This window comes from Cavia porcellus, unplaced genomic scaffold, assembly GCF_034190915.1.
Source record: "Cavia porcellus strain 051 isolate PalLab524CR breed Dunkin Hartley unplaced genomic scaffold, mCavPor4.1 scaffold_3, whole genome shotgun sequence".
In the NCBI taxonomy this organism is placed as follows: domain Eukaryota; kingdom Metazoa; phylum Chordata; class Mammalia; order Rodentia; family Caviidae; genus Cavia; species Cavia porcellus.
The window spans coordinates 41954897-41982588 of record NW_026947486.1 but is presented as its reverse complement, the minus strand read 5'-3'; the positions used below and the strand labels follow the sequence as shown (position 1 = coordinate 41982588).

Genomic DNA, 27692 nt, shown 5'->3' with positions numbered 1-27692 from the left:
ATTGTGAAAACAATGCCAGAGTTCAAGACAAGTCAATAAGAAATTAACAGTAGTTACCGCCTTTCCCTCCCAGGTGTTTCCTCCCATATCTCTCTTACATTAACTGTTTTGCTTTTGGATCCCATTAACTCCTTCTGTTTCTTGTGCTAAAATTCAAGTGTATGAGTTCGTACGGTTTCGCCCATGAACATCATCTCCAATTGGGTCTATTTACCTACCGGCGACTTGAGATTATACTACTTCATAGCTGGGTAGCTTTCCACTGCATGAAAATACTGTATCTTTTTTATCCATTCTGGGGTGGGTAAGTTACTTTTTGTTTTGTTTTGTTTTGTTTTTTGGTGTGTGTGTGTGTGTGTGTGTGTGTGTGTGTGTGTGTGTGTGTGTATGTGTGTCTCCTGTCACATGGAACAGTTGTTTTGTCTCCTTTGGTTTTCAGTCTATGAATTTCCTTTCCAGTTAAATGTGTTCCTTGCATACAGTATATAGATGGATCATGTTTCTTGATCTACTCTCCCTGTGTTTCTTTTTATTGCTGATCTGAGGCCATCTACATTAATGGTTACAACCAGCATGCATTGGTTTATTTCTGCCATGTCATCCTCTTCTTGACCCTCCACATTTCCCCTTCATTCAATTACCTGTCTTGTTTGGCAATCTTCCTCTACTGCTCTTCCTGGAAATACAGTCATGTTTACCACTCTCTAGAGTATTCTTTAGCATCCTCTCTAGGGTTGGTTTGGTAGTTATGAATTCCTTCAGCTGTTCTTTGTCATGCAAGTATCATGTTTTTTAATCAATTTTGAAAGACAGTTTTGCAGAGTAGAACAATCTGGGTTGCAAGTTGTTTTCTTTCAATGTTTGAAACACTTCACTCCAAACTCCTCTTGACATGATAGTTTGTGCTGATAAATTTGATTGGTTTTCCTTTATAGGTGATATATCTCTTTTCTGGAAAAGCTTTTAGTATTATGTTCTTGTGCTGAATTTCTGGGATATTGATTATTATATGTAGATTTACTTTGGTTATGGTTAGTTGGAGTCCTATATGCCTCACTTATATGCATGCCTGATCCATTTCCCATATTTGGGAAGTTTTCTTCTATTATTTCTATGAATATCCTTTTAATTTCATTTATGTTGACCCCTGCTTCTTCACTGACACCTACTACTTTTAAATTATGGTTCTTTGCACTATCTTGCAGCCATTGAGTTGTTATTTCCTGATTCCTTGTTATTTTTAAGAGATCTTGCCTTTCATAGTCACTAACTGCAATCCTGTCTTCAAGATTTGAAAGTCTATCTTCAGTCTCTTTCAAGCAGTGTTGCCAGCTTTTTACTGAATTTTTAATTTCCTGCATCTCTCCTTGAGTCTGTTCCATGTAATGTAATTCCTTCTATATTCATCAAGTTTTCTATCATTTTCCTATGCTCCTCTTTTTTGTCTATGTCTTCCTTAGACACACTGAGCAATTTTTTCAATATATTTGTGATTTATTATTTTACCTGAGACATTATTTCTGATTTGTCTGATTTTACAATCTCATGAAGTTGTTTCCTTACTTCAGTTGCTATACTCTCAGAGATTTCAGGTGTGTGACTTTCATTTTTTCTATGACTGTGTCTTCCAGACTTGTTCTGTGTGGCCAGAGGTCTGAGTTTGCTTTTTGCTCCTTCACCTTTACATTCTCCTAGTTTTCTCCAAACAAGCTGGTTTGGGGGCCCCAGACACTTCCCACTTTGGTTGCCTCTATGCAGTGTAGGGGGATGGGACCAGCACCTGGGTTCCTCTAACTGCAGATTAACAGGGAGGTAGCAGGGTGTGGAACAGGCTTCTCTATATCTGTGCAGCTACACTGAGTCTTCCCTAATGATCAGGGGTACATGGAGGTGGGGGTGCTTCTCTTATCCTGTGTGTCTACACCAAGACTCCCATGGTGACAGACACACAGGGGTATGTTGGTCTGATTCTGCTGGTGTGTGATGGCTGCCTGAGGGAACCAAGTGCCTCCAATGGTGGCCTACAGATGCACAGGGTTTACCTCGCTGTGTGTCCCTGCTCCTGTTAGCTGCCTGCAAGAAGGAGCCTTCTGGTGGCAGCTTCCTGCAGGTGAAGGTGGATCTGCTGGTTCTCTCTGCCCACACTAGCTGCCTGTAGGATGTGGCCTTCTGATGGCAGTGCATGGCAGGCAGAGGCAAATGTGTATGGCTCTCTCTTCCCATGGAGGATAGGACCTTCCAGTGGTGGTGCCTGGCAGGCAGAGGTGTATCTGCTGGCTCTTTCTGCTAGTGCTAGACCCATTGAGGAAAGGGCCTTCTGGTGGTGGCCCCTGGTAGGCAAAGGTGGATCTGTCTGGCTCTCTCTGCCCACACTGGGCACACAGAGGAAAAGTGGTGCTAGTCATCTAAACCCTGGAACTCAAGTTTTCATGGCCTCTGGAAAAAAGCACAACAGCTTATTAGAATGGGATTTATGAACTTTCCTGAGGCCCAACTGAAAGTCAAGGTGGGTCAGAGGGCTTGATTTTCTACTTTCATTGAGCATTTCCTTGCTTCAAAATTTGTCTCCATCCTGCTTTTTATTCCTACTACACTATGTGATTTATAATGTTTAGCAAAGTGCTTCATTGTACATTCTTATAAAGGGCTAACCAATTTTCTCTCAAAATATACTTTTAAAAACTCTGCAAAATTCACTGTCCTCAAATGTCAAACTGTGAGGAAAAGCCAAAACAAGCTCAGAGATGTGCATATTATAAGAAAAATTCCTTCCACAAATCATTTTTATAAATAACCAAGGCAGAAAATATATACCTTCAAATGTCTTTTTAGTTTCCAGTTTTTCCTTTGGAAACTGTTGTTCAGTTTTTCCTTTTGGAAAAAAATGATAGCCTAGTAAATCTATCCTGACAAGGTGATTTTATACCCAAAGTGATGTAACATTTATAACTCTATCCAGCCTAACACCTAGAGAACATTTATTACCTTCAACCTCCTTCCCAATTCAAGATCCTATACAAAATTCTACTGCTTTATTATTACTTACCAAAGTCTCTTACCCTATTTTTAACCCTATATTTCCTTCAATTCAGAGTTGAAAATCTTAATTATAAACCTTAGATTTTTCTATTAACAGGAATTTTATGTTTCTTAGAGAAATAAAATCTTAAGTCATGTAAGTTCCATCACAGTGGAATTTATATGGATTTCTGACACAATATTCTTGCCTGTTTGACAAAGCTGAAGAACTACTGATACTTAATTGTATCATTCCTTTGTATAATTCATGGCACAGTAGTTTTTACTAATCATTGATACTTGTCTGAGACAGCAGCTCCGTATTTTATTACTTGAAATGGGTGGAAGTACAAATCAATAATATTTTATTGTTTAGCTTTCTATAACCTTGATTGGTACAGGTAATGGGAGTGGAAAGAATTATGGAGAATGCGTTTTTTATTTTTTCTGTCTTCATTTTTCTTAATACATGTTTGCAAGAAAGCAAAGCACCTTGCCTCTTAGTAAGTAGTTTTAGGTTCCTTTCATTATTCTGTCATTATGTTGTTGTATAACATTAGTTACCATAATCTCGCTGTGTGACAAAAGTAAACTATTATCCTGGAGATAAAAATTTTCTTGTAGTTTGCTATAGATATAAGGGACAAGAGGCCACTAGTACATTGAAATCTACAAACAGTTTGTTTCTTACCAAGACCCTGACGTAAAATTGGTGGAGAAGTTAAAGAGGGATAAATAATACCCAAAGACTTTTTGAACACCTTAAAAAGAAAGATGCACACTAAAATCCATGATGGTAGTGTAATCTCATCTGACCCATTGAATCCTCTCTGAACAATTTAGGCTATTCATTTGACTTCATCACAAATGGGATGCACTTGAAGTTTGAGATTCATTTGATTTCATCACAAATGAGATATTCTTGAATTTTGAGATTTCTATATCTACTCCTCTCCAAATTTTTAAAATTATTCAGCCCTCTTTCTGGATAAACATAAGAAAACTGTTCTTGCTTTTTCTAGCAGCCATATCTTATTGGTTATTGAACAAATCAGAATTCATATAAAATGAAAAGAACATTGAATTCTAATATATAAATGGAGAAATGCAAAACCATCTAACATAATAAATGCTGGTCAATTGCCTAATACAAATTTCTTAATTTTTAAAAATATGGTCCCAGGTAAGTAAAATAACTTACAGATTGAATCACTTTAAATGTACTCCTTATACTTTCTTTTTTTGAGATTAACAATGGTAAATATATTGCATGAAAAAAGACCATACAATGAAAGCACAAATCATGCTTTTTAATGAACAAATAGAGATTACTAGTATAATTGTATTATATATACACAAAATATGCATATTCAATTTTATATATATATATATATATATATATATATATATATATATATTCTTTTCCCTTCTTTATTTTTTCCTTTCCCCATCCAAGTTGTTCTTTCCTTTTGAACAGTTTTTTTTCCCTTTTCCTTTGACAATATCTATTGTACATTTTGGATCTTATTTAATCTTTTAGGTTTTTACAATAGGGAGACAGTATGATGTTTACACACGAGAGTCTGATTTATTTCACTTATGCATATGATCTCAAGCTGTGTCCATTTTCCTATAAAAGTCCCAAGTTTATTCTTCTTTATAGTAGAGCATTATTTCATTGTATAAAAACATCATGTTTTTTTTATCCATTTCACAATTGATGGACATTTGAACTGTTTCCAAGATTTAGCTATTACAAATTGTGCTGCTATGAACATGGGTGCACATATGTATCTGTGGCATAATGTTTTCAGTACTTCTGGGAAAGTGCCCAGAAAGGTAATACCTGGATCAAATGGGATGTCTAATCCTGGTTTTCTGAGGAATCTCCACATAAATGAATATAATGCTTCTACCAGTCTGCCCTCCTAGCCACAGTGGAGAAGCATTCTTTTCAACACAACTCCTGCAGAATTTGAGATGTTGCCAAACTTTAACTATTACAAATTGTGCTGCTATAAAAATGGGTTCACATTTCTCACTGTAGTAGGATGTTTTCAATTCTTAAATACCTTAAAAGTTTTCAGAACATTTGTATAGTTGGGCAATATCATCTAAAACAGCCCATATTATAACAAAATACTGAATATTTCATGTAATGTGTTGAATGTCAGTGTCTTTAAAATACTGGTAACATGGTGTACTGCAGAGTATTTATTATTTGGCTTCATGATCCTGATCATGACTAATAGCTGAAGCTTGTGGCCACTGCCTAGCATTGTGAAATTATCATGCCACCTCTCACTCACCCTAGAAAATATCAAAATTCAAACCAGAGTTTCTTCTTTTAATTACATACCACATCTTGATCACTTTTATGTCTGTTTCTCCTCCTTTTCCTTATCTCTTCCCTCATTATCAGGCCCCCTTATCATCTCCACAAAGTCTTTCATTTTCTTCTTATGTGTCTGTTTTGTTCTTTAAATTATGTGTATTTTGGGTTTCTCATATAAGACAAACCACACAGTAGTTAAGTGTCTGTTTTTGATTTATCTCATTTAGCATGGTGCAACCATTTTGCTACAAATAACTCGTGTATCTACCCTTATGGTGTATATATACTAAATTTTCTTTATTCATATCTTAATAAGCATATAGGCTACTTACAATACTTATCTATTATAAATTATGTAGCTATTAACATGGATATATGTCATTAACTCTTTGGAGAAGATACTTAGAAAAGTTATATCTGGGTCAAATAGAATTTCTCTTTTTAATTTTTTGAGAAATCTCCATACTGATTTCTATAGTGCTTCTGTTAATTTACATTCCTACCATAAATGCAGAAAAGTTCTTTTTATTGTAAATTTTGCTGATGTTTTTGGATTTCTGGAGACTTTAATGATAGCCATTCTTTTTGCAGTAAAATAGAATCTCAGTGTTGTTTTGATTTGCATTTCTCTGATAGCCAAAGATACCTACTGGCCATTTGTACTTACTCTTTTGAAAAGCATTCCTCCATTTCAGTTATCCATTCTGTTTGTATCTCCTGTATTGATGGATCTAGTTTTTGTTGTTGTTGTTCTTTAAATATTCTAGATATTAATTCTCAGTTAAAGGCTAGTTAGGAAAAAAATTTTTGTATTGTGTAAATTATTTCTTCACTCTGTTTTCTTTGCTGTACAGAAGCTTTTCAATTTTATGTAATCACTTTGCTAATTCTTAGTACTATGTCTTGTGCAGTTTGGGTTTTCTTTAGAAAGTCCTTGTCTAAATCTACTTCTTCAAGATTTTTACATTTTCTCTTCAACACATTCATTAATTCTGTTTTTCTTTCTAAGTCTTTGGCCCATTGTGACTTGATTTTAACACAGTATGAGAGATATGAGTCTGGCTTCATTTGTCTGGATAGGAATATCCACTTTTCCCGACATCATTTATTAAAGGGGCTATCTTTTCCCCAATGTAGTTTTTAGCCTTTTTGTAAAAGATGAGACAGACAACAGTGCCTGGGATTTCTGCATCTCACTTGATTCCATTGTTAATAGGTCTGTTTTTGTCCTAATATCATGATATTTCAATCACTGTAGTTTTATGATATTACTAGAAATCTGGGATTGTGATGCCTCATGCTTTGCTCTTGTTGCCCAGCGTTCCTTTTATTATGTGGCATCTCTTCTCATTCTTTATTAATTTTAGGATTGATTTTTGTAGTTTTATGAAGATCATTGGATGTTGATTGAGATTGCATGAAATCTATACACTATTTTTAGTAATGTACACATTTGAACAATTCTGGCTCTGATTATATCCAGGAATAGGGGGTGTATTTCCATAATTTTTATTTCCTCTTCAACCTATTTTCAGAGTAATATAGTTTTTCTTATACTAGTTTTTCACTTTCATAATTCCCAGGTATTTACTTTTGAAGTTCTTTTTTAAAAATTTCATTTAAAGAGAAAAAAAAACAGTAAAAGGGTACAAGTAATACAGAATTTCCAAAAAAATAAACAGTAAGAAATCACTAATTAATAGATTACATATTGTCATCTTAGAAATAGTTGTTTAAGTTACAAAATTAAAGCATACAAAGTGAACATTCAAACAGTGAGACTGCAAACAGTTGTGTTCATTGAAACTTAGTAATTATGGTCATCTATCTTATACACCTAAACACACTTGCAGTTGTATCCTTTAGAGCACTTTCTTTTCCTCTGCTTTACAACAACAATTACATGTTTTGGGTTTTATTACTCCCATAGTTCTTACTATTTTTTGGAAGAGAATAAAACCAAATGTGACAAAACAAAGCAGAGTTAGTCAAAACAAAGGATGGATGTAGTACATGATGTAAAAACAGGATACAAGGTAATCAACAATGGTTACCATAATGCCTCTTGCTTCCTTAAAAAGAATTGCCTATACCATCAGGAATAATAAAATTTAAAAAACAGTACAGAATAAAACCAATAAAACTGAAACATTGCAGACATTACAGGACATCAAGAGAAGATAATAGTCAAACCAGAATGGGCATCATAGTGAATATTATTGCCTTCAAAGTAGTTGCCTTATACCCTCAAATTTGACACTATCAAACAAAACAGAATAGAGTAAAATCAGTCAAAACAAGATGGTGAGAGCAATACAGGGCTTCAAATCAAGTTAATAGGAAATCAAAAAAGTTACTATAATACATGCTGCTAATTTTATTTATTTTTCTCTTAATTAAAAAATAATAAATAATTTTTTAAAAGGGGGAGATTGAGATAAAAGAGGTTGAAGTTCTTATAAATAGAATTTTTCATTATTTTTGATGGGTTCCTTGTCAGTGTACAGGAATGCTGTTGATATTTGTGTATTCATTTGTATTCTACTACCTTCCTGTATTTGTGTATTAATTTTAAGAATCTGTGTTTATTAAGTGTGTTGGTTTACAGATACATAATGATCATATTCATCCTAAGGAGTTTGTATCTGTATATGATATATCTTTATTCCTCTTTTTGTCCCAATCCCTGTTCACTCCCTTCAACCCCTCTACTTCTCATTATTTACAAAACTTTGTTTCCAGCTTATCCTTGTTTTATCATTTTTTCCTTTTTCCACTTTTCCCTTTTCCCCTCCCTAGTTCCTCTTTGCTTGTGAACAATTCATTGTTGTGCAACAGTAGTTGCACCAGTGTGGAGAATTCCTCAGAAAACTAAGGCTAGAGGTCCAATTTGACACAGGTATTTCCCTCCCAAGTATCTTTTCAGAAGAATTAAAAATCATACCATGGCAATATATGCACATCCGCATTTATAGCAGCACAGTTTGTAATAGTTAAATTCTAAGATCTTTTGGGTGAATTTTTTTTGGTTATATATGTAAAGGATCATGTTATCTGTGGAAGAGGACAGTTTGAAAACTTTCTTTCCTATTTGTAATTCTTTTCTTTCTTTCGCTTGCCTGATTGCTGTGGCTAAATTTTCAAGTACTGTACTGAACAGGACCCTTGTCTTATCACTGATTTTAAAAGAAATGCTTTCATTTTTTCTAATTTAATATGATGTTGGCAATATTTTTGTCATAAATAGCTCCTATCAGTTTGCGTTAAGGTCCTCCCATCCATATTTTCTACAGGATTTTTATCACGAATGGATATTACATTTTGTCAAAGCCTTTGCTTCATCTTTTGAGATAACATAGTTTTTCTTCTTGTTTCTGTTTATGTGATGTTTTATGTTTATTGCTTTACGTGTTTCAACTACACTTGTATCCCAAAAGTGAAGCCATTTGGTCATGATGTGTGATCTTTTTAATGATTTGTTACATTCTGTTTGCCGCTATTTTGTTGAAGATTTTTACATGAATGTTCATTTAAGAGGCTAAGCCATGTATGGTGGTGCATGCCTGTAATCTAGTACTCGGCAGGCTGAGGTAGGAGTATCATTGTGAGTTAAAGACCAATCTGTGCTACAAAATGAGCTCTAGGCCAGCCTGTGAACTGCCTAGTGAGACCCTGTCTCAAAAGACATACAAATAGGCAAACAAACAGACAAACAACAAAAAGGCATGTCTGTAGTTTTCATTTTGGTTAAGTTCTAGTCTGGTTTTTGTATGAGGGTAATTCTAGGTCCTATATATGAGTTTGGCAGTGTTCTTTTCCTTTAGATTTCATGGAAGAGATTGAGCAGTATTAGCATTAGATTCCCTGAAGTTCTGGTAGAATTCTGTGATTAATCAATCAAATTCTAGACTTTATCTGGGAATATTTTTATTTTTCCTCTATCTCATTGCCTATTATTGGTCTTTCCAGGGTTTTATATCTTCTGGGTTCAATATTGGTATTACTATGTGTCTGGAAATTTCTCCATTTCTTCTAGGTTTTCTAATTTACTAAAATTCAATATAATTTTTAAAAGAATTGTTACAGTCATATGAATTTTGGTGATTTCTGTTGTGATTACATTTGTTTTCATTTTTTTATTTAAAGGAAAGAAAACAAAACAGTATAAGGGTACAAGTAATACAGAATTACAAAAAGAACGGTAAGAAATCACAAGTTAATAGATTACATATTGCCATCTTAGAAATAGTTGTTCAAATTATAGGATTAAAGCATACAGAGTGGACATTCAAATAGTGAGACTGCAAACAGTTGTGTTCAATCATCCAACAAAAACTCAGTAATATGGTCATCTATCTTAACACACCTAAACACACTTGCAGTTGTATTCTTTAGAGCACTTTTTTTCCTCTCTTTTTTACAACAAAATTTACACATTTTGGGTTTTATTACTCCCATAGTTCTTATTACTTTTTTTGGAAGAGAATAAAATCAAATATGACAAAACAAGGCAGTCAGTCAAAACAAAGAATAGAAATAGCACATGACGTAAAAACAGAATACAAGGTTATCAACAATGGTTACCATAATGCCTCTTGCTTCCTTAAAAAGTATTGCCTATATCATTAGGTATAATAAAATTGAACAAAACAGTACAGAACAAGACAAATAAAACCTAAACATTGGAGACATTACAGGACTTCAAAAGAAGATAATAGTCAAACCAGAATGGGCATCATAGTGAATCTTACCGCCTTCAAAGTAGTTGCCTATACCCTAAAACTTGATACTATCAAACAGAACAGAACAGAGTCTAATCAATCAAAACAAGATAATGGGAGTAATACAGGGCTTCAAATCAAGTTAATAGGAAATCAAAAAAGTTACTATAATATATCCTGCTAATTTTTTTATTTTTTCCTTAATTAAAAAAAATAATAATAAAACAAATAAATATTTCTTATGAATAAGGGGGAGATTGAGATAAAAGAGGACATAACAACATAACAATACAGGTCAAAGCATGACAATTTCAGCAACCTATTGCTTCACCGCAAGATAACCTGACATAATAGTAGTTAACGTAGTGTCTCTTTCCTTGAAATATTTGAATATAACTTCATATATGCTTTCATTTTTAATTGCATTGAAATGGATATTTTCTTTTTCTAGTTTTGTTTTGGAAAGATGGACTAAGAATTTGTCAGTCTTGTTCATCCTTTTTCCTCCAAGAATCACTTGGATTCTTTGATTCTTTGGAATTTTTATCAGTTTCAGCTTCATTGATTTCCACTCTGACCTTTATAATATTTTTCCTTCTAATAATCATAGATTTTACTTGTTCTTGCTTGTCTAACACTTTGAGATGCATCATTAAATTATTTATTTGGGATCACTTTAAATTTTAATGTGCTCATTCATAGTTTTAAACACTTTCCTCTTAGGACTGTTTTCCTTGTTTCCTATAGATTTCAGTATGATGTGTTACTGTTGGTCATTTGATTCTAGCAACTTTTCAAATTTCTTCCCTGATTTCTTCTGTGACCCACTTATTATTCATAATGTATTATTTAATCTCTGTGTGTTTCATCATTTCTGTGGTCTCTTTTGTTGATGTCTACTTTCATTCCACTATGATCTTGTTGTATGGGGGGATTCCTTCAATTCTTTTGTATTTATTTAAGTATGTTGTATGATCTAAGACACGGTCTATTTTGAAAAAAAGTTTCATGTGCTGCTAAGAAAAATGTGAATTCTGTTGTGGTTTAATGAAACATTCTTCAGATTTTAGCTAAGTCCATTTTTTAAATGACATTTAAATCTGTGAGATTACTTATTTTTTGCCCAGTTGACCTATTTGCAAAAGTGGGAACTGCAGTCCTCCCCATTTTGATTACATTAGTGGCAGTCCTTTTGTCTCTTAGTTTTTGTTTAGGAAGATGGGTGTGTAACATTTGGTGCATTTGTATTTGAAAATGTTATCTTTTCCTTTTGAATTTTTCCCTTTACTAGATAGCTACTTCTGCTTATTTCTGACTCTGGTTTCATTTTGTATACTTGCATATTCAGTCTTTGTGCTTCCATTTGGATGATGTGTATCTCTTGTGGTAATATATGATTGTGTTTTTTAAAATCTTATCTTCCAGTGTATGTCATTCAATTAGGAAATTAATGCCACTTACATTGAGAGCTATTATTGTAAGATATTTCTTGAATTCTATTATTGCATTATTTTTCCAGGACAGATTCCTTTATTTTTTCTTTAGTTTAACTACTAGTCAACTTATATGTATTCTTTCTTTTGGGCTCATTTTTGCTGATGATCTCTCTGCTCTATCTAAGACTCCTATAAGTATTTTCTGCAATGTTGGTTTTGTGATCATGTATTTCTTTAGGGTTTCTTTGTCATGAAAAGTCTTTAGTTCTCAGTCAGTTTTGAAGGCTAAGTTCTTCAGGCTATGGAAGTCTGCATTCACAGTTGTTTTCTTTTAGAGTTTAATAAACTTCATTCCAAGGTTTTTGGTCTTTAAGGTTTGTGCTGAGAAATATGCTGTTATAGGTTACTTGCTGTTTCACTCTATCAGTTTTTAATATGTTCTCTTTTCGTTGAATTTCTTGATTTTTTTCTCATGTTGTTTCTGGTGTATATATCTCTTATACCTGAATTTGAATTCTTTCCTTAGCTTTGGAAACTTCTCTGCTATGATTTTAGCGTGAAAATATTTTATACATTTTGAGTCCTATAATTTTTTCCTTTATTACTATAATTTTTAGATTACTTTTTTGACACCATCTAGCATTTGTTATATTTATTTGTCATGATATTATTGCTTTAGGGTGTCATTAATCACATCATTTTCTGTGTCTACCTTGTCTAGCACTCTATCTTCACATTGGTCTAATCTGCCGCCCTTGTTTTCTGTCAAATTTTTTATATCTTCAATTTCTTTTCATAATTTTTATTTATTTATCAAAATGGTCATTTATATATTGAATTGTTTGGTTTAATAAGTTTATTATTGTTTCTTCTTTCAGTTCACTAAACATGTTATTGACCAAATCATTTGTTTATTAATTAAATCTCCTTTAAACTCTGTACACATATGGTAAATTTTCTTATATGTTTCTTGATTTATCTCTTCAAATACTTTGGCCATTTGGATCTTTTAGCTTTTGCCTATAACTTCCTCTACTTCAGTGCCTAGGAGAGTAGGTTTTGGGGAGTTATGGGGTTTTGGAGTCATCTTGTTGCCTTGTTTCTCATGTTTTTATTAGCTTTATGCCACAGGTTGAAGATTAATTTAGATTAAAGAATGCTGTGACTACTTTGGATATACAGTTAGAGTCTGTTTCATTGCTATGTATTTTTGGGTTTTGCTTTGTTTTGGTGCCATATCTTTACTAATTTACTGAATGTAATGTTTGGAGGTCTTCTTAGTGCCCAACTTTCTTCTGGGGACTAGAAGGAGATAAAAGTTAGATAAAAATCCAACTTAATAAAGGGAATAGAACTATAAAAAAGCAACAAATAAAAACAAAAGGAAGAATAAAAGAAAAAATAAAACAAAAAGCAAAAGAAAGAACAGAAATAATCCCCAAAAGAGAAGAAAAATAAATGAGTCCAAAAAGTTCCTCCACTTTGTGGTGTTTTTTTGTGGAAGGGAAGTTTCTTTCTAGAAACTGTGTAATTGGAATCCACCAGATATGGAGAGTGATATTGAATCTCAAATAGAGTGCGTTGTGTTTCCACATCCACTTTTTGCTGTATGAATGCTCAGTCCTATCCCACTTTCCACTGGGCAGGATCAGTCAATTGTGTATTGTTTACCTCAAGACTACATTCAATACAATGGCTTTTCATGTTTGTGCCCTCCTGGGTGCCCTGAACCACTGCTATCCTTGGTACTTTTGTGGTCAGTGGGATTGTTAGGGGTACCACTTGCTCCAGAAGCCCCTCTATCTGTCCGTTCTTGGATGTAGTAAACTTCCAAGCTGAGGTCTCCGATCATGTTAGCATATGGCGAAAACAAACACTGAGTTCTGCCCTGGAAGTAGGCAGCAAGGGAAGCAAGACAGTCTTATGGACTTAATCCCAGAATTTCAGACACAATCCCATCAGAAAAATCACATGCCAATGCCCTGCCGTCTCACCATAGAGGGTGAAACCACTGTATCCACTGCAGCTTGTTCCACCACTGCTTAAACTTTTCAAGTATTCTATGATTAGCTGTCCTCCACTTTGAGACTATTTCTTGTGGTCTTCTTAGACCTAATGCTGATCCCAGAAACTCTGAATCATGGTTGTTCTATAACTCGTGATTCTCAGAATAGCTTAGTCTTAAACAATAGTCTTATTCTCAAAATGGCTCTTGTTTATATGACTCCCTTATGTGGTGAGTGCTGCAAAAGATTTCTTCTCCAATACTAGTTACCATGTGGTAGAACTAACTTACAGAGTAAAACCCAACACTTTATTTTCAAAGCACAATAACCATAGACTTTTATTCAGGCTTGTGCTGCTATTCCATTATGTATCATTGATACTGCTCATTTTCAATGGGCTAATGTTTGCAGAGACAAGTCTCCTTCCCTGGGAGCCAAGGTTAATGTTCCAGACTTCCCTGTTCTCTTCTCCAAGTTGTCTTCAGTTTCTCCAAATTATCTGTGATTTCTAGGTCTCCTGTCTGCTATTTCTTGATTCACAGAGCTCTTCTTCTCTTTCTCTTCATTAAGTTATTGTTTTCTAATGTCTCAATTACAGGTGTCAGACAGGCTGTGACTAGCTGACAGCTTTTACTCAGCCATCTTCTCCAAACTACAGTTTCAACTGAATGTGTATTTTTTTCATAACACTGTAATGTCAAAACTGATAAATTGAACTATTGTAAACCAGGGAATATTTGTATCAGGATAAATGAGTACATAATTGAAATTCTTGTTAATATCTGCTTAACTATCAGCAGTTTATGTTTTTAAATATATGGATGAATTCTTGGCTGTGGAGAATGTTTAGGGAAGCAGACTTGGATGAGTAATGATTTATAGATGTTAGAGTGGCATATGGTAAATATTTGTATCTCTGTGGCCTTATTTCCTATCATTTTGCACATACCTATCACTAAAATAGGTGAACAGATGAGGGATTATAGATATATGTCACCTAAAATGTGCCAGAATATGCTTCCAAAAATGTAGATTCTGTTTGTACTCACAATTTAAAATCTTGCTATAGTTTTGGAATAATACTCCAAGTAATGTTTACAGCGAAAGTAATACTGCCAATAAAGGTCCTAAAAGTTGAGAAACCATGAAATCCTCACTCCTTTTAACCTTATCAATTCAAATTTTAAGAAGCAGAGAAAAAATCCGTGGGTTGAATACGTTGTACATATGTATGAACTGGTTTGATTCTGAAGAGCTCCTGGTCATATGCAGTAGAAATGAGACAAATGAAGCAAAGCTAATGTCTACATCTAAATACCTCTTATTTCAACTCAGACTAGATTTTACTTTGCATTTTTCTTATTGGACAAGTATGATTAGGGTAAATGTTTTACGACTTGGAGAAAACTGTAAGTTGCACTGCTTCTTCAGTTTTCAATTTTGAAGAGTATGATGGCCTAGATGGGACAAAAAGACCTAGGATGTACGAATGAAGTGTGAGCTTCTGAAATAACTTATATGACAGATAAAAACTACAAAACAAAAACTAAAGTAGTATTGAACTCAGTTTGGAAACAGGCAAATCCTAATGAGCTTTTTAAGATTTCTATAGCTGAAATAACCTGTACAATATAAATAAAACAAATTTAATGTTATATCGTATATTTAAACTGTGCAGGTTGGACATCATTTGGATTTGGAATGAAACAGTAAGAGATTATATTCATGGATAACCAACAAGATAAGGCTATTGCTACAGCCTCAGCCAATGGAGAAAACACTCCGATTAATGGGATCAAAGAAAATGGTAAGGGAACTTAATTATAGTAAGCAATATTTCTCCCAGTGATGCTTTGTTGTTAGTATGAACTTTTAGTACCCACAAAGTTGGGATAGATTGAGTTTAGGATGAGGCTAATGTTAATCTAACTTTATTCCACTAGGTCTTTAACTGGGTTACAAGGATTTCTGAGAGCCATGAACTCTAACCCCATTACTCTCCCAGATAATGTGTGACAGATGTGACAGATACAGGTCCACAAAACTCTTAGTGCATTATAAATATGCTCTGATGTGAAGCTTAGAATTTCTAGATTCACTAGTAACATCAAAAACACCTCCAATATGTACCTGTGCCTCATAATTCAAAACCATGAGTGTCCCATCTGAGCATTTCATACACATGAGCATGCGTGTGCCCCCTCTACACACAGCCCAAAGCCTTGATTTACCAATCCCTCATCATGAGGAGGGTTCTACCTTTCTCTAAGGAAGAAGCTGGGCCTTAAAAATTATTTTCATTTGCTAATAATGATCAGTATGAAATCGAAGTTGTTGTTTAATGATTCGATTGTACCTTGTGACATGTAGAGAAACACATGTTTAACTTATGTAACAAGATCAAGCAACAGAAAATGTTCAAGGAAAGGTTAATGAGTGTAGTCTAAGTCCCTTAACTTTATTTCTGTCATTTCTTTCCCTATTCTGTAGACTCAGAGGACCAAGATGTGGCAATGAAGTCATTTGCTGCTCTAGAAGCAGCTGCACCAATCCAGCCTATACCAGTAGTACAAAAAGAGACCTTAGTGTTTCCCAGGGGTCTCCTGCCTCTGCCCTCTAAGAAGCCCTGTGTCCAGAGCCCTCCATCACCTTTGGGCCTGGTTGAAGTACCTGAGCATGCTGCTAATGGTGATTCTGTGAATGCCATCTCCCTTACATCTGGTGTTGCAAAAGGTTTGAACACATGGTCACTACCCAATGAGTGTGATAAAGCTCCATTTGCTATAATGGAGCCTGCAGGCATGTCAGCTCTGAATGGAGATTGCCTCATGCAGCCTAGCCGGACTTGCTTGGGCTGCTTCATGGAATCCAAGGAGGCAGTAGAGCCTCAGCCAGGGATCAGTCTTAAAGTCAGTGATCTAAATAGAGATTATGAAACATGTGCAGTCTCTGATATAGGGATTCAGTGCATTAATGCTGGAGAAAACATGAAATATGGAGAACAGCTGCTCTCAGACCAGCTCCTGAGCTTCCCACTGCATAAATCAAGGGCAGGAGATAGGAGAGAAGCTGAGAAATCTGACATTGACTTGGAAGATCCAGCTCAGAAAAGTTATTATGAGGCATTACTGTTAGATAAGTGCAATACAGAAGAAGCTTTGCTTGCAAATTCAAATCAGGATTGGGGTTATTTTGAGACTTTCATTAGTGAGAGTAAAATTGAACTGCTTGACCTCTGTTCCAAGAATGAACTATCTGTCAATTTGTTCTCTGAAGAAGATGTAGATAACTACATGTTTGATGATGATGAGTCAACCCTGGGCAGTGATGTCTGCTCCCTAAAAATTCGGTACGAGTCCTTTCAGGACAATGTTCGAGACAAAACTAGCCTTCTAATGCAGGAAGATGCCCAGTTCAACTTTTTTCCCAGTGTTTTTTCTACCTGTCCCAAGAGGGAGTCTAAAACTGGGGCCATGAAGCAGAGCAGTGATCTTTCCCAATTCAAGGTCCCTGATATGAACATCATCTGGGGGGAGGAAGATAAAAACTTGGACAAGAAGAAAGGCAAAGTGGAAAGACATGAAGATAAAAGTGTAGAGAAAAAAGATGGAAAAGAAAATGGGGGGAAACCTGCCTTAAACAAATTATGCAATGGGATTGAGGTTGGGCAATTTAAGAATCCAAAGCAAGGCCATCTTGCTAATTCCTTAGAGACCTCAGGAAATTTCAGTGATGACAGTTCCTTCATTGAAGTCTCATATGATGCAATGGGAGACATAAAGGATTGTAGCCGCTATATGGCTCGGGACACTATTTCTACAAGCTCCTCCTCCCAACAGAACTATGGACTGAGAGCCAAGAGGAAAGTCAGATACAGTGAAGATTATCTGTATGACGTTGACTCAATAGAGGGTGAAAAAGTGAATGAGAGGAAGGAATGGCTGCCAGGTTGTTCCAAAGAGGAAGATGATGATGAATGGTGCCCCAAGAAGAGAAGAAAAGTAACTCGTAAGGAACCGCCAGTTATCATCAAATATATTATCATCAATCGTTTTAAAGGTGAGAAGAACATGCTGGTGAAGTTGAGTAAAGTGGATGCTAGTGAGACAACAGTGAATCTGAGTGAAAATCAACTGAACAAATATGCCAAGCTAGCACCTTTGAAAGGTGTCTGGCAGAAGAAGAAAAAGCAGAGAAACAACCACCCAGAATGTGTTAAGACCCCCTTATGCCAAAAGCAAAGCTTTGAACCAGGTAGCTTTGAAGTGTCATTTCTCCCACCTGCTCGTAAACGAAAATCTAAACTCAGCAACAGGCACAGAATTCAAAGAATCCCCTCCATGGAGACTTCAGTAAGTAATAAGCAGATTTCCTTTGGCAATGATGAAAGACAAACAAATAATCACAAAGAAAATGGAGGTCTAAAATGTACTCTGAAGCCAGCACCTCTAGCTAACCCCATCTGTGCAAGTGGATCACATTTAAATGATATCACAAGCCCTGATTCAGTGAAAGTCAAAGTCCAAGACACAGAGTTTAAGGGGCCAGAGAGAAAAGTGCTCAATAAAATCAAATTTAAAAGCGAAGCTAGGTTGAAATCTAAGAAAATCAAAACTGGGCAAGAAAGCAAGTCAGTAGTTCAAATGAGCCCTCTCTTGGAAGACCAGTCTTCCAAGGCTAATTTTAAAAGTGAACTTATTCCTGGGACTTTAAAGAGTTCCCATTTGCCGGAACTTCATGAGACAAAAGTTGGTAAGAATGCCTTCTTATCAACCACCTGTTCTTCTGAAATATCTCTGTCATCTGCTAGTGTTTCCACTAACATACCTGTTATCCCTGGAGGATACCTGCAGACATTGTTAGATGCTTCTGACTTGTCAAATAATACTAGTATGTCATACTTCACCCACAGTTCTCAAGAGCAAAATGAAGACAGCCTTACTCAAAGAGAAAAATCATTTGTACCTCTCCAGCCAGCCCAGGGCTGTGTGATCTCCTCATCCTCTGACTCTGAGCTACAGAAGTCATCTCATAACTTCAAAATGGAATCGAGCAACTATGAAAATGTGTGGCCTAACAAGACTACTTCTGGCTCCCAGGAATTCATGGCTGAAGTCTCACAAGAGATAGCCCCAAACCAATCCAGTGAATTTGAAACCTCCCACATAGTTTCCATGGAAAATAACCTCACATCTGCAACATACAGTAGACTTTGCATCAATAGTGGTGGCAATAGTTGCAACAAGGCTCTGTATGCCTCTGTACAGAACAGCCAACTTCCATCAGATGACACTTATCAGTTATGTCACTTTAGTAATGGAGAGATCTGCTTTCCTTTCCAGCAGGGCTCAGTGAGTATGAATGATGGTCGGCTCTTCAGCTTTGACACAGTGGCCCCACTCTCTGCCAGCTCAAGTAATTATTGCTCCTTAAACTTGAAGTCTTCTGAAAAAGATGGTGATGATGATATCACTGATGACTTCTTGGCCCACTGTAGCCCCAAATTAGTGATCCAGCAAAGCATTGATGAGATAGCACCATTAAAGGAGTCTACTGACCTTCTGGATATCTCCAACTTCACTCCTGACAAATTCCGACACTCTTCCCTCTCAGAGATGTCCCCACCTGATACTCCCAATCTTTCCCCTCAGATTAACAGATGTGAGAGTACAAAGACACTGAAAGGGTTCCAAGAAAGGGTTCCAGGATTATTGGGCAACATGGAGAAAATAAAGTGGGACTGTAGTAGTCTTTCACAGCAGGTCCAAGTGGATGATGGATTTACATTAAATAAACATCAATTTCAGTTCCATATGTTCAATGATGAAGAGTCTGTCAGCTTGATCCAAAAAAATCCTTGCCTATCAACATTTAATGATCCAACCAGTCAGATTAGTACCAACAACAAAACACAAAAATCAAAAAAGAAAAGTTCACCCACCAAGAGTGGGACTGTGAATCAAAGTTCTTCTCAGAAAAGCAACAGGAAAAAGTCCCTAAAAGCCAACAATAGAGGAATTGAAAAGCCACCTGGCAAAGCCTCCCGCCAGATCCCTAAATCAACAAAGAAAGGGAAATATATAGCTTCCAACACAGGAGAAAAAGTGCAAATTGGCTTTGGCCGCGGAGGACAAACCAATGGTGTATCATCCACTGGGAAGCCATTGGTTGAATGTATCCAACATAGTGGCCCCATCACCTCTATGAAAATGCCAAGTGAGAAGGGACTTTCTGATAACTGGGCTTTGGGAAAAGACAGCAGCCCAGGCTGGAGTGATATCAGCATGGGTACTAACACTAACAACATCCTGGATGATGACCAACGGGAATTTCAAGAGCCCTCCTATATCTTGTCCAATATTGCCTCTGGTATGGCAGATGTGCAGAGATTCATGATGGCCTCCATAGAGCCCCTTTGGGAACCCATTGGACATCATGGAGACTCCAACATAGTCTATTCCCCTGATTCTAATAGTCTAAAATTAAAAACCCTCAAAATATTGGCTGGCACACCACAGGAGTCTAAGAAAAAAGTCAACAGTGGGTTCTCAGGAGCCACTAAGAATCCCAGGTCAATCAAGAGCATGAGCAAAAGCAATGTGAAAACAACAATAGGTGATCCTGGCCACACAGACATGCCTGGTTTTAATGAGGACAACTGCTCTCTCTTCTTTGATAAAAAGTATAGTAACATGAGCACTTTAGGCAATAATGGACCAACACACAAAAAATTGTATCGTCACAAATCAAGTTCCAAGGTCCTAAGAGATGAGAAATATAAGGGGAAGCGCGTGGAGAGAGAACAAGTCCACAAGGATGAGGTGGGGACAGCTTCTTTGGAAAAACTGAGGTAATACTCCACCAGAATGGCTGAGATGATGCACCCTTAAATTTCCTACTACCTGCTGAGCCTACAATTCCTGATTTTTCCTTCTTGAAAGCAAAAGTTTGCATGAGAAACTGTACCATTCTCTTCTTTTTCAAATTAAAAAGGAAAGGAAACAAAGTGCATGAAAATGCCTGTATTTTTAAGCCACCTGCAAGGTTGGGCAATTTTTTCCTGACTTGGCTAGGGATAAGCTGTGACAAAGCTACTTTTTTCTTCTATTCAGCATTAATTTTTACTTCTTAAGAAAATAGAACTAAAATGTGTTCTTAAATGATTTTGGGAAGTGAAGGGCTTTAAAGTAAGATTTAAAGTGATACGATTAAAAATTTATGTAGATTAAAAAGTCAAGATCATTTATAAACAAAGAGAGGACTAGTTGGAAAGCAAAATCACAACACATGGCAATTAGAAATGATTTCTAGTGCCTCCCTTCTATCTGTATTTTTCCTGTGCATCATACAGCATCTAGTATGATGCTTAAATATTAGATTGTATGATCCATTTGAAGGACATACACTAAAACTAACTAAGATGGCATAAATTGTTTGATTTTTCTGCAGGGACTCTGAATACAATCTCCTAAAAGCAGAAACAACATTTCGGGTTTTACCTGTATTTGAAGAAGAGACTTGCATTTTCCAGAAAGACATTTGATGTTTGTGCTTATTTTCTTTCAAAATATGCCTTGTGGTATGTATGTCACCATGTAAGTGCTTAAAAAAAAGAATTTTAAATTGTGGGAATAAGTCTTTGAAAACAAACTTAAATATGATGTTCTATGTAAAAGACTTTAAAAGTCATAATGGTTGTAAAAGTGGTTTATCACTATGTACCCACAAGGAGAGAATGGAAAACGTTGTGCCAAACTACAAACAAGTGACTGTATTGTATATATTTTTTACTTCCTATATCAACATTGGCTGTGAGTATTTGGGGAAGCTTGTCCCTTTAATTTACTAGAAACATTCCAGTGACTCTTGCCATTAAATACTCCCACTTATGTGGCTAGCACCTGTAGATCACAGTGGAAAAATATGTTGTATTACATGACTTACCAAAACATAAAGGATACTATTTGACACGTGCCAAAATTCCTTACCTCATCTTATGGATTCACCCAATGGTTTAAAGCTCATTAATCAATTTTAAATATATATATATATACACACATATATAAATATATTCATTCTTTTACAGTTTTAAACACTACCATCCTGTGGAAACATGAACGGTTAAGGCACAACAAAGGTTTGTCTGTTGCATTGTCTAAGGGTCTAAATATTAGAAGTGTTTGAAGGTCATAAAATTAAATCCATCAGGGACCTGAGTATATGCATTAAAGAGTCTTTTACAAGGAAACAAAACAGCTACTTTGAAAGTGTGTTTTCTAAAAGCAAAATCTGTGATTGAAAATTATTTAATATGCAAAGTTATATTGCTGATACTTTATATTTCAGTTTTATATATTTTAAAATAGTCTGGGATAAATTATAAAATATCTATAAATTTGACACTAAATGAAGTGCACAGATTGCTTCTATTTAAGAAGTTTCTTAAGTGTTTTATTTTGGTTTTGTCAAAACTGGACTCATACTATGGTATTTGTGTTCTTTAAGTATTTAATTTTGCAATGCCAATGTCTTTTAAAATGAAATATTAAGGCATCTCAGTTGAACAAAATTTTTCTCCTGTTAGTTAAAAACATGTAATAGCATATAAGTGAAACAAACAGTAGTAACAACGAATTAATTGTTAATCTCAGGATGAGTAGAATTTTATGCCACACACTAAATTTAAATCTGGATTATTAATATTAAATTTGAAGTCACATTTTTAATTCATTCTCCATCTTTTTTTAATAATTTCACAATGCTGAACATTTTTCCCTACTAGCCTTTACTTCCCCTTTATTCACCACTTGACTTCTAAATTTGATGTCTTTTCCTTGCACAGTTGAAGGTGTCTGATGACTGATACTTTATGGCACAAATGAGATAATGGATGTGGAAGCACTTTGTAGATCAAAAAGTGCTATGCAGATGTAGGGGATTAATATTATTAATGTTGTTGTTGATTGTTGTTGTTACTATTCTTACTAATACTGTTCTAACCTATTAACTTGTGAATATATAGACTGGAGTGGGAGGGTGGAGAATAAGTGGGTAGGGGGAATGGGGCTTAATAAAAAAGGGAACATGTTTCAAAAGGAAAAATTTAAACAAAATCTGAACCTACCTAGTCATTGTCATCTAAATATATTCACAAAAAGAGAAGCAACACTTTTGAAAGTAGAGAGAAATGGAAAGAAACTTGTCACATATGTAAGCAGACACACTTTCCAGCTCATGATTCCTTTCACCAGCCAGCTCTCCTACTACAGCTAGATACTAAAATCAACAGGCTTGTATTCTTGAATGTGTGTTTTCTCTGCATCAGTCTCTTGTATGTGTGGGGACAAGTGGGTGAGGATCAGTTTATGAGGCTAGTTGAGACCCATTTCTATACTCCATGTGCAGTGAGCCTAGAAAATTATCTAGTGAAAAGTTACCAGATGAAATGCCTCTTCTACCTTACAGCTCCTATCCAAAAGGGGAGATAATCAAATTGGAACACTTTCTTCTATTACTCCAATCTGTAGCTAGCTATTGATATTAAATGTTGTGGATAGTTTCTAGTTACTTGTTTTGTTTTGTTTTTGCTCTGTTTTGCACCTGAATTTTGGCTTGAAATCACCATGTAAGCTTGTATTGTGATCCCCAAGAGTCCATGCTTCAAAGTCTCTTATGGACTTATAGTAATAGTGTTTTCCATGTAATCGAAAGGTGGCTATTTAAGAAGAAATAAAGAAAATATTCCATAAGTACAATATGTTTTATGAAAATAAATATGGAAAAAGTTTTTCCAGGTTTTTAAAAGTATCATTTCAGATTTTCAAAATAGGATAACATCAGAGTAGAATGGCCTGAAACTGTTGGAAACAATTTCCATTCCAGAATTGCTATCACGAGTCCTTTGGAGTAGATGTTCTTTTAGTTGCTCCTATGGAGCCCACTAAGGGCCAATTCTAGGGCATGGTTTGTCCCTTTTTCCAAAGATTTGTCATTCTAAAGCACCTTTTTTGTTGGCCTATAATACATTATATGTTTTTAACACATGAATGAATGATTTATAACTGCTGGTTTGTACTGAAATATAACCAGAAATTAAGTTGAAAAGTGAGCAGTAGGCCAAGATGTTTATTCTCTTAATTGCACTTAATGTCTCTCTCAGTACACTATGGTCTGAGTTTTCTAGCATTTGCATTTTGCTGGTCTTGTTTCTGCTCTCATAATTCTTTTATTCCTCTCACAACACAGAAGGAAAAACTTATTGGAAATCTCTAATTCAACCAGCTGCCTTAGCGGAGTGAGGGCCAATGTAGAAAAGTAGTGTCTCGCCCTATCACTGATATCTCAAGTCAGAAATATTAAATTTTCCTTTAGTCTGAAATTTATAATAACATTCTTATTACCTCTCCTCTCTGACAAGCTGCTTTCTATTAAAAGTCTTTCATTTAATCTTTACTTTCCTGGAAATGTATCCTTCCTTATTCTTCTCAGTGTCAGTATTTGGTCTTAGAATTTTTCCTCTTTGGTGGTGTTATACTCTACCTCCCCAAACTGACAGTTTAAAGACATTAATGACAAGATTTTCTTTTGGAAGTTTAAAGGGGAAGCTTCATATTCTTAATCACTTGTAATTGCCTTGGCAATTTTCAAATTTAATTTTATACACACAAGCAGTCACATCACTGAGGAAAGTTAGAAACCCTTTTAACTTAAAGATTGGTAGAAAAATAGGTCTAATCTCCTGCCCTGGTTAGGTGCTGTCCTATGTGGAACAGGGTGCTGATACAGTGACCCTGACCAAGGGTCTTTGAGACTTTGGGGGTTGGGCTTGATCTATGACAACTGGCTTGAACCAGTGGCCATCCTGTCTCTCCAGTGTCTCAGATACCAGCTGCCTCACGTATGCTGCTTCCTCCCAGCTTTCCCTTCTGACTTCTTGCTACTCTGTGCAATTATGTGTTAAGGCCTTACCTTTTCTTAAAAGTCTAAATGCTTTCAAACCTCCTGTACTACATTGACCATCACTTCTTCAGCCATTTCCCTGAAGTCCTTGGTGCTATTTGGGCTTTTGTGACAACTTTCACCTTTTCTGAACTTTTTCCTTGCTAGGAAGCATCTCTGTGTGTGCAGGGGAGGGGGGTGGGGAAAAGGGAGGGGGCAAGTGTGTGTGTATGTGTGTGTTTGAGTGTGTGTGTGTGTGTGTGTGTGTGTGTGTGTGTAACAGAAGTATGAAGGATGCTTCAAAAGATGTAAACAACTCTAGCCAGCATCCTCCGTTCTATTATGTGAAGTTCTGAAATTTTAGTGAATTTCTGTTTAGTGGGTTCAAATTAGCATTTACTGCCTAAAGGAGGAAAACCATATCTAAGGACCTCTTAGATTGCTCCTACCAAGCTAACCATGTGATACAGATCCATCACACCTTCAGTTTACAGATGCTCTCAGAACAATCCCACAAAATGAAGAGAGCTGTTTCTAAGCTGAAGAGGCAAATGGAAAACTAGCTATTCCTAACCATTTCCAGAATCAGAAATCATTATTTTCTCCTGAACTATTGACAAATCACTTCATTCAAGGAGTTTTTTTTTTTTTAAACTGGGGATTGAACCTGTGACCTCGTGCTTACCAGGCAGGTGCTTGTGCTGCTGAGCTAAACCCCCAGCTTTGGAGGTTTTTGTTTTTCTTTAGGAATTTTTTAATGACTGGCATCACTACAGAAATACATCATTTTTACAAACTAAAACATATGGATTTGGTTTGTTTTCTGAGCTTGTAAGTATGTTTAGAAGGTTTAGTACCAAAATCAAACATTTTAGCAATGAATAGAGATTTTATCAACACACTGTAGGCCAAGGGTTTTGTAATAGTTTTTAAAAGACCCAAGTAAGCGAGAAAACTTTGAGTTGGGATGTTTAAATTAGGAGAAATACTGTCATCCATTTGAGGGTCCTCAACCAGCATGATATTATTTTAATGACAGTATTGAGGATACCTTTTAAGGCACATATTTTGCTTAGCATTAAATAGTAGCTACAATCATGAAGCAGAGCTCCCATTGCAACTACATGATACTTGAGATGTATTCTTGGTTTGAGAATCGTAACTAAGAAATAAAACATTGGGGCAGGACAATATAAAAGAGAGACTTAGTACAATGTTTAAGGTGTAAATGAGGCTTTTAAAATCAGTATCTGGACAAATAAATACTAAAGACATTGAAGAAACACTTACCAAGATGAAAAGGATGTCCATCCAATAGACTCGGGGATTTTTGAGTCTTATAAGGGCATTTCATTCAAAATGAAGGAGATATCTAAATCATTCTGCCTCTTTGATAGATGCCTAGTTTTACAGCACAAAAGAAAAGGATTGAATGAAAACTAGAAGAGGCCTTTGTTTTCCATTCCCAGGGAGGAGAGTGGAAATGTTAAGAAGCTCCACTGGGATACCTGTAGCACTGACTAGAGTTTGTTGCCTACAGATTTGAATGTACTAGTCCTTAATTTCCATAGAACTGAATGCACCTCTTTACTGATTTATGGTGCTAAAGGAAACGATTATCCCCATTTTATTCTTCCTCAGCCCCTTAAATATTTAAGAAAATTAAAGTAAAAGAATTTAGAAGCCCTTTTTATGAATGTAACCTAAGTTTATGTTTGACATATGACACTGCAACTTTAAAATGTTAAGAAATTATTTGCCTTTTTTCTTTTAGAATTAAGCTTTATAAATAACCTGTAGAGTCAATTGAAGTATAAAGCTTAAGGATCACTCTTAAGACGCCTACAAAATCTTGTATATTTTTAAGTGTGCCAATTTGTAACATATTTTGTAAGTGTATATTTTTCTTAGAAAAGTGCTGTGAAGTGTCTGTATGTGAGAGGTTTCCTTTTTCTGCACCACTAGGTGCTAATAAAAGGATATTTACTTCAAAGTTTCTGGTTTTAGAAACCACAATACAAAGAAAAATACACTTTTGTTGAGAATTTTGTAACACAAAAGATGTTGTGAAAGAGTATAGTGATCTTGTGTAAAAGAAAATGAACATTTGTGAGCTTCTTGCTGTTTTATAGATTTTCTTGTAAATTATTCTTGTAACACCTCTGGCTTTGTTGTTCTTGTTGCAAAAGTTTTAAATATTTGTGACTGAATGTATGGTGAAACTGTCATAATGTTACCTAGCTGAGTTTTGTTATTGTTATGGAATAAATAAAAAGAAAAGTTTAAAATTCTGCTTTAGAATCATATGTAACAGAAATCAAACCATTTCTAATTAAATCTACATCCCAAATAAAAACTTCATTGATCTAGAGCAGTGTTTCTCAAACTATCTCTGGTAAAGTACCAATTTTTCTTACAAGCCACCATTGAACATTGTAAAACACAGTAGAAATGAACTTCTAAAAAGGTGAAATGGAGTAAAAATATGCAAAATAAAGCCCAAAAATATTAGATTTGACCTATGAAACTACATTTCAAAACAAACACATAATAGGCAAATAGAATTGCAAATAGTTCATGATAAGTGGTTGCCATTAATGGCTTTAACCATATTCCAACACTTTGAATAGGATCAACAGCATTACTATTGTCTGAGAACTTGTTAGGAATGCTAAACTCCAGGACTTATTTAAAGTCTGCTTAATCAGAATCTGAATTTTAACAAGATGACTAAATGATTCTGTTCATGTTTAAAGTTTGAGAAGCACTGGGCTAGTATTCTGCAAGAAACTCTTTTTCCCCTCAAATTGGAGAATTGATTTTTAGTGTTTCCCATCTATCTTCAAAGACCTTAAAATACATAGTGTCCTTTTTTTGTGATCCAGATGGGTTTTGCAGAAATGCAACCTTCTTGAAGTGTAAAAACTGTTGTTGAAATAATAAATGTTGATTTGCCTGGTACCCAAAAACATGTCAGATTTCCATAATTCCCTACAGTTCCTACATTATTTAACTTAGCCATTCAGCCTGTTTCTGTGTGTGTGTGTGTGTATGTGTGTGTGTGTGTGTGTGTGTGTATGTGTTCCTAGAGACTGATCCCTGTAAATACAAAGCTACAGTTCCTACATTATTTAACTTAGCCATTCAGCCTGTTTCTGTGTGTGTGTGTGTATGTGTGTGTGTGTGTGTGTGTGTGTGTGTGTGTGTTCCTAGAGACTGATCCCTGTAAATACAAAGC

General features: G+C 35.4%; 1 protein-coding gene across 5 annotated transcripts in view; it reads left to right on the top strand.

The window, feature by feature from the left end:
• Positions 1-27423, top strand: part of Nexmif (neurite extension and migration factor) — a 258454-nt gene extending 231031 nt beyond the window's left edge. For all 5 annotated transcript variants that reach the window (XM_063246107.1, XM_063246104.1, XM_063246105.1 and 2 more), the window contains 3 exons: positions 15195-15323; positions 16007-20366; positions 20966-27423. In XM_063246107.1, the coding sequence (XP_063102177.1) occupies positions 15242-15323; positions 16007-20366; positions 20966-21059 (4536 nt within the window). In that variant the 5' untranslated portion in view covers positions 15195-15241 and the 3' untranslated portion in view covers positions 21060-27423. The remainder of the gene's footprint in view (positions 1-15194; positions 15324-16006; positions 20367-20965) is intronic.
• The last annotated feature ends 269 nt before the right edge of the window (positions 27424-27692 follow it).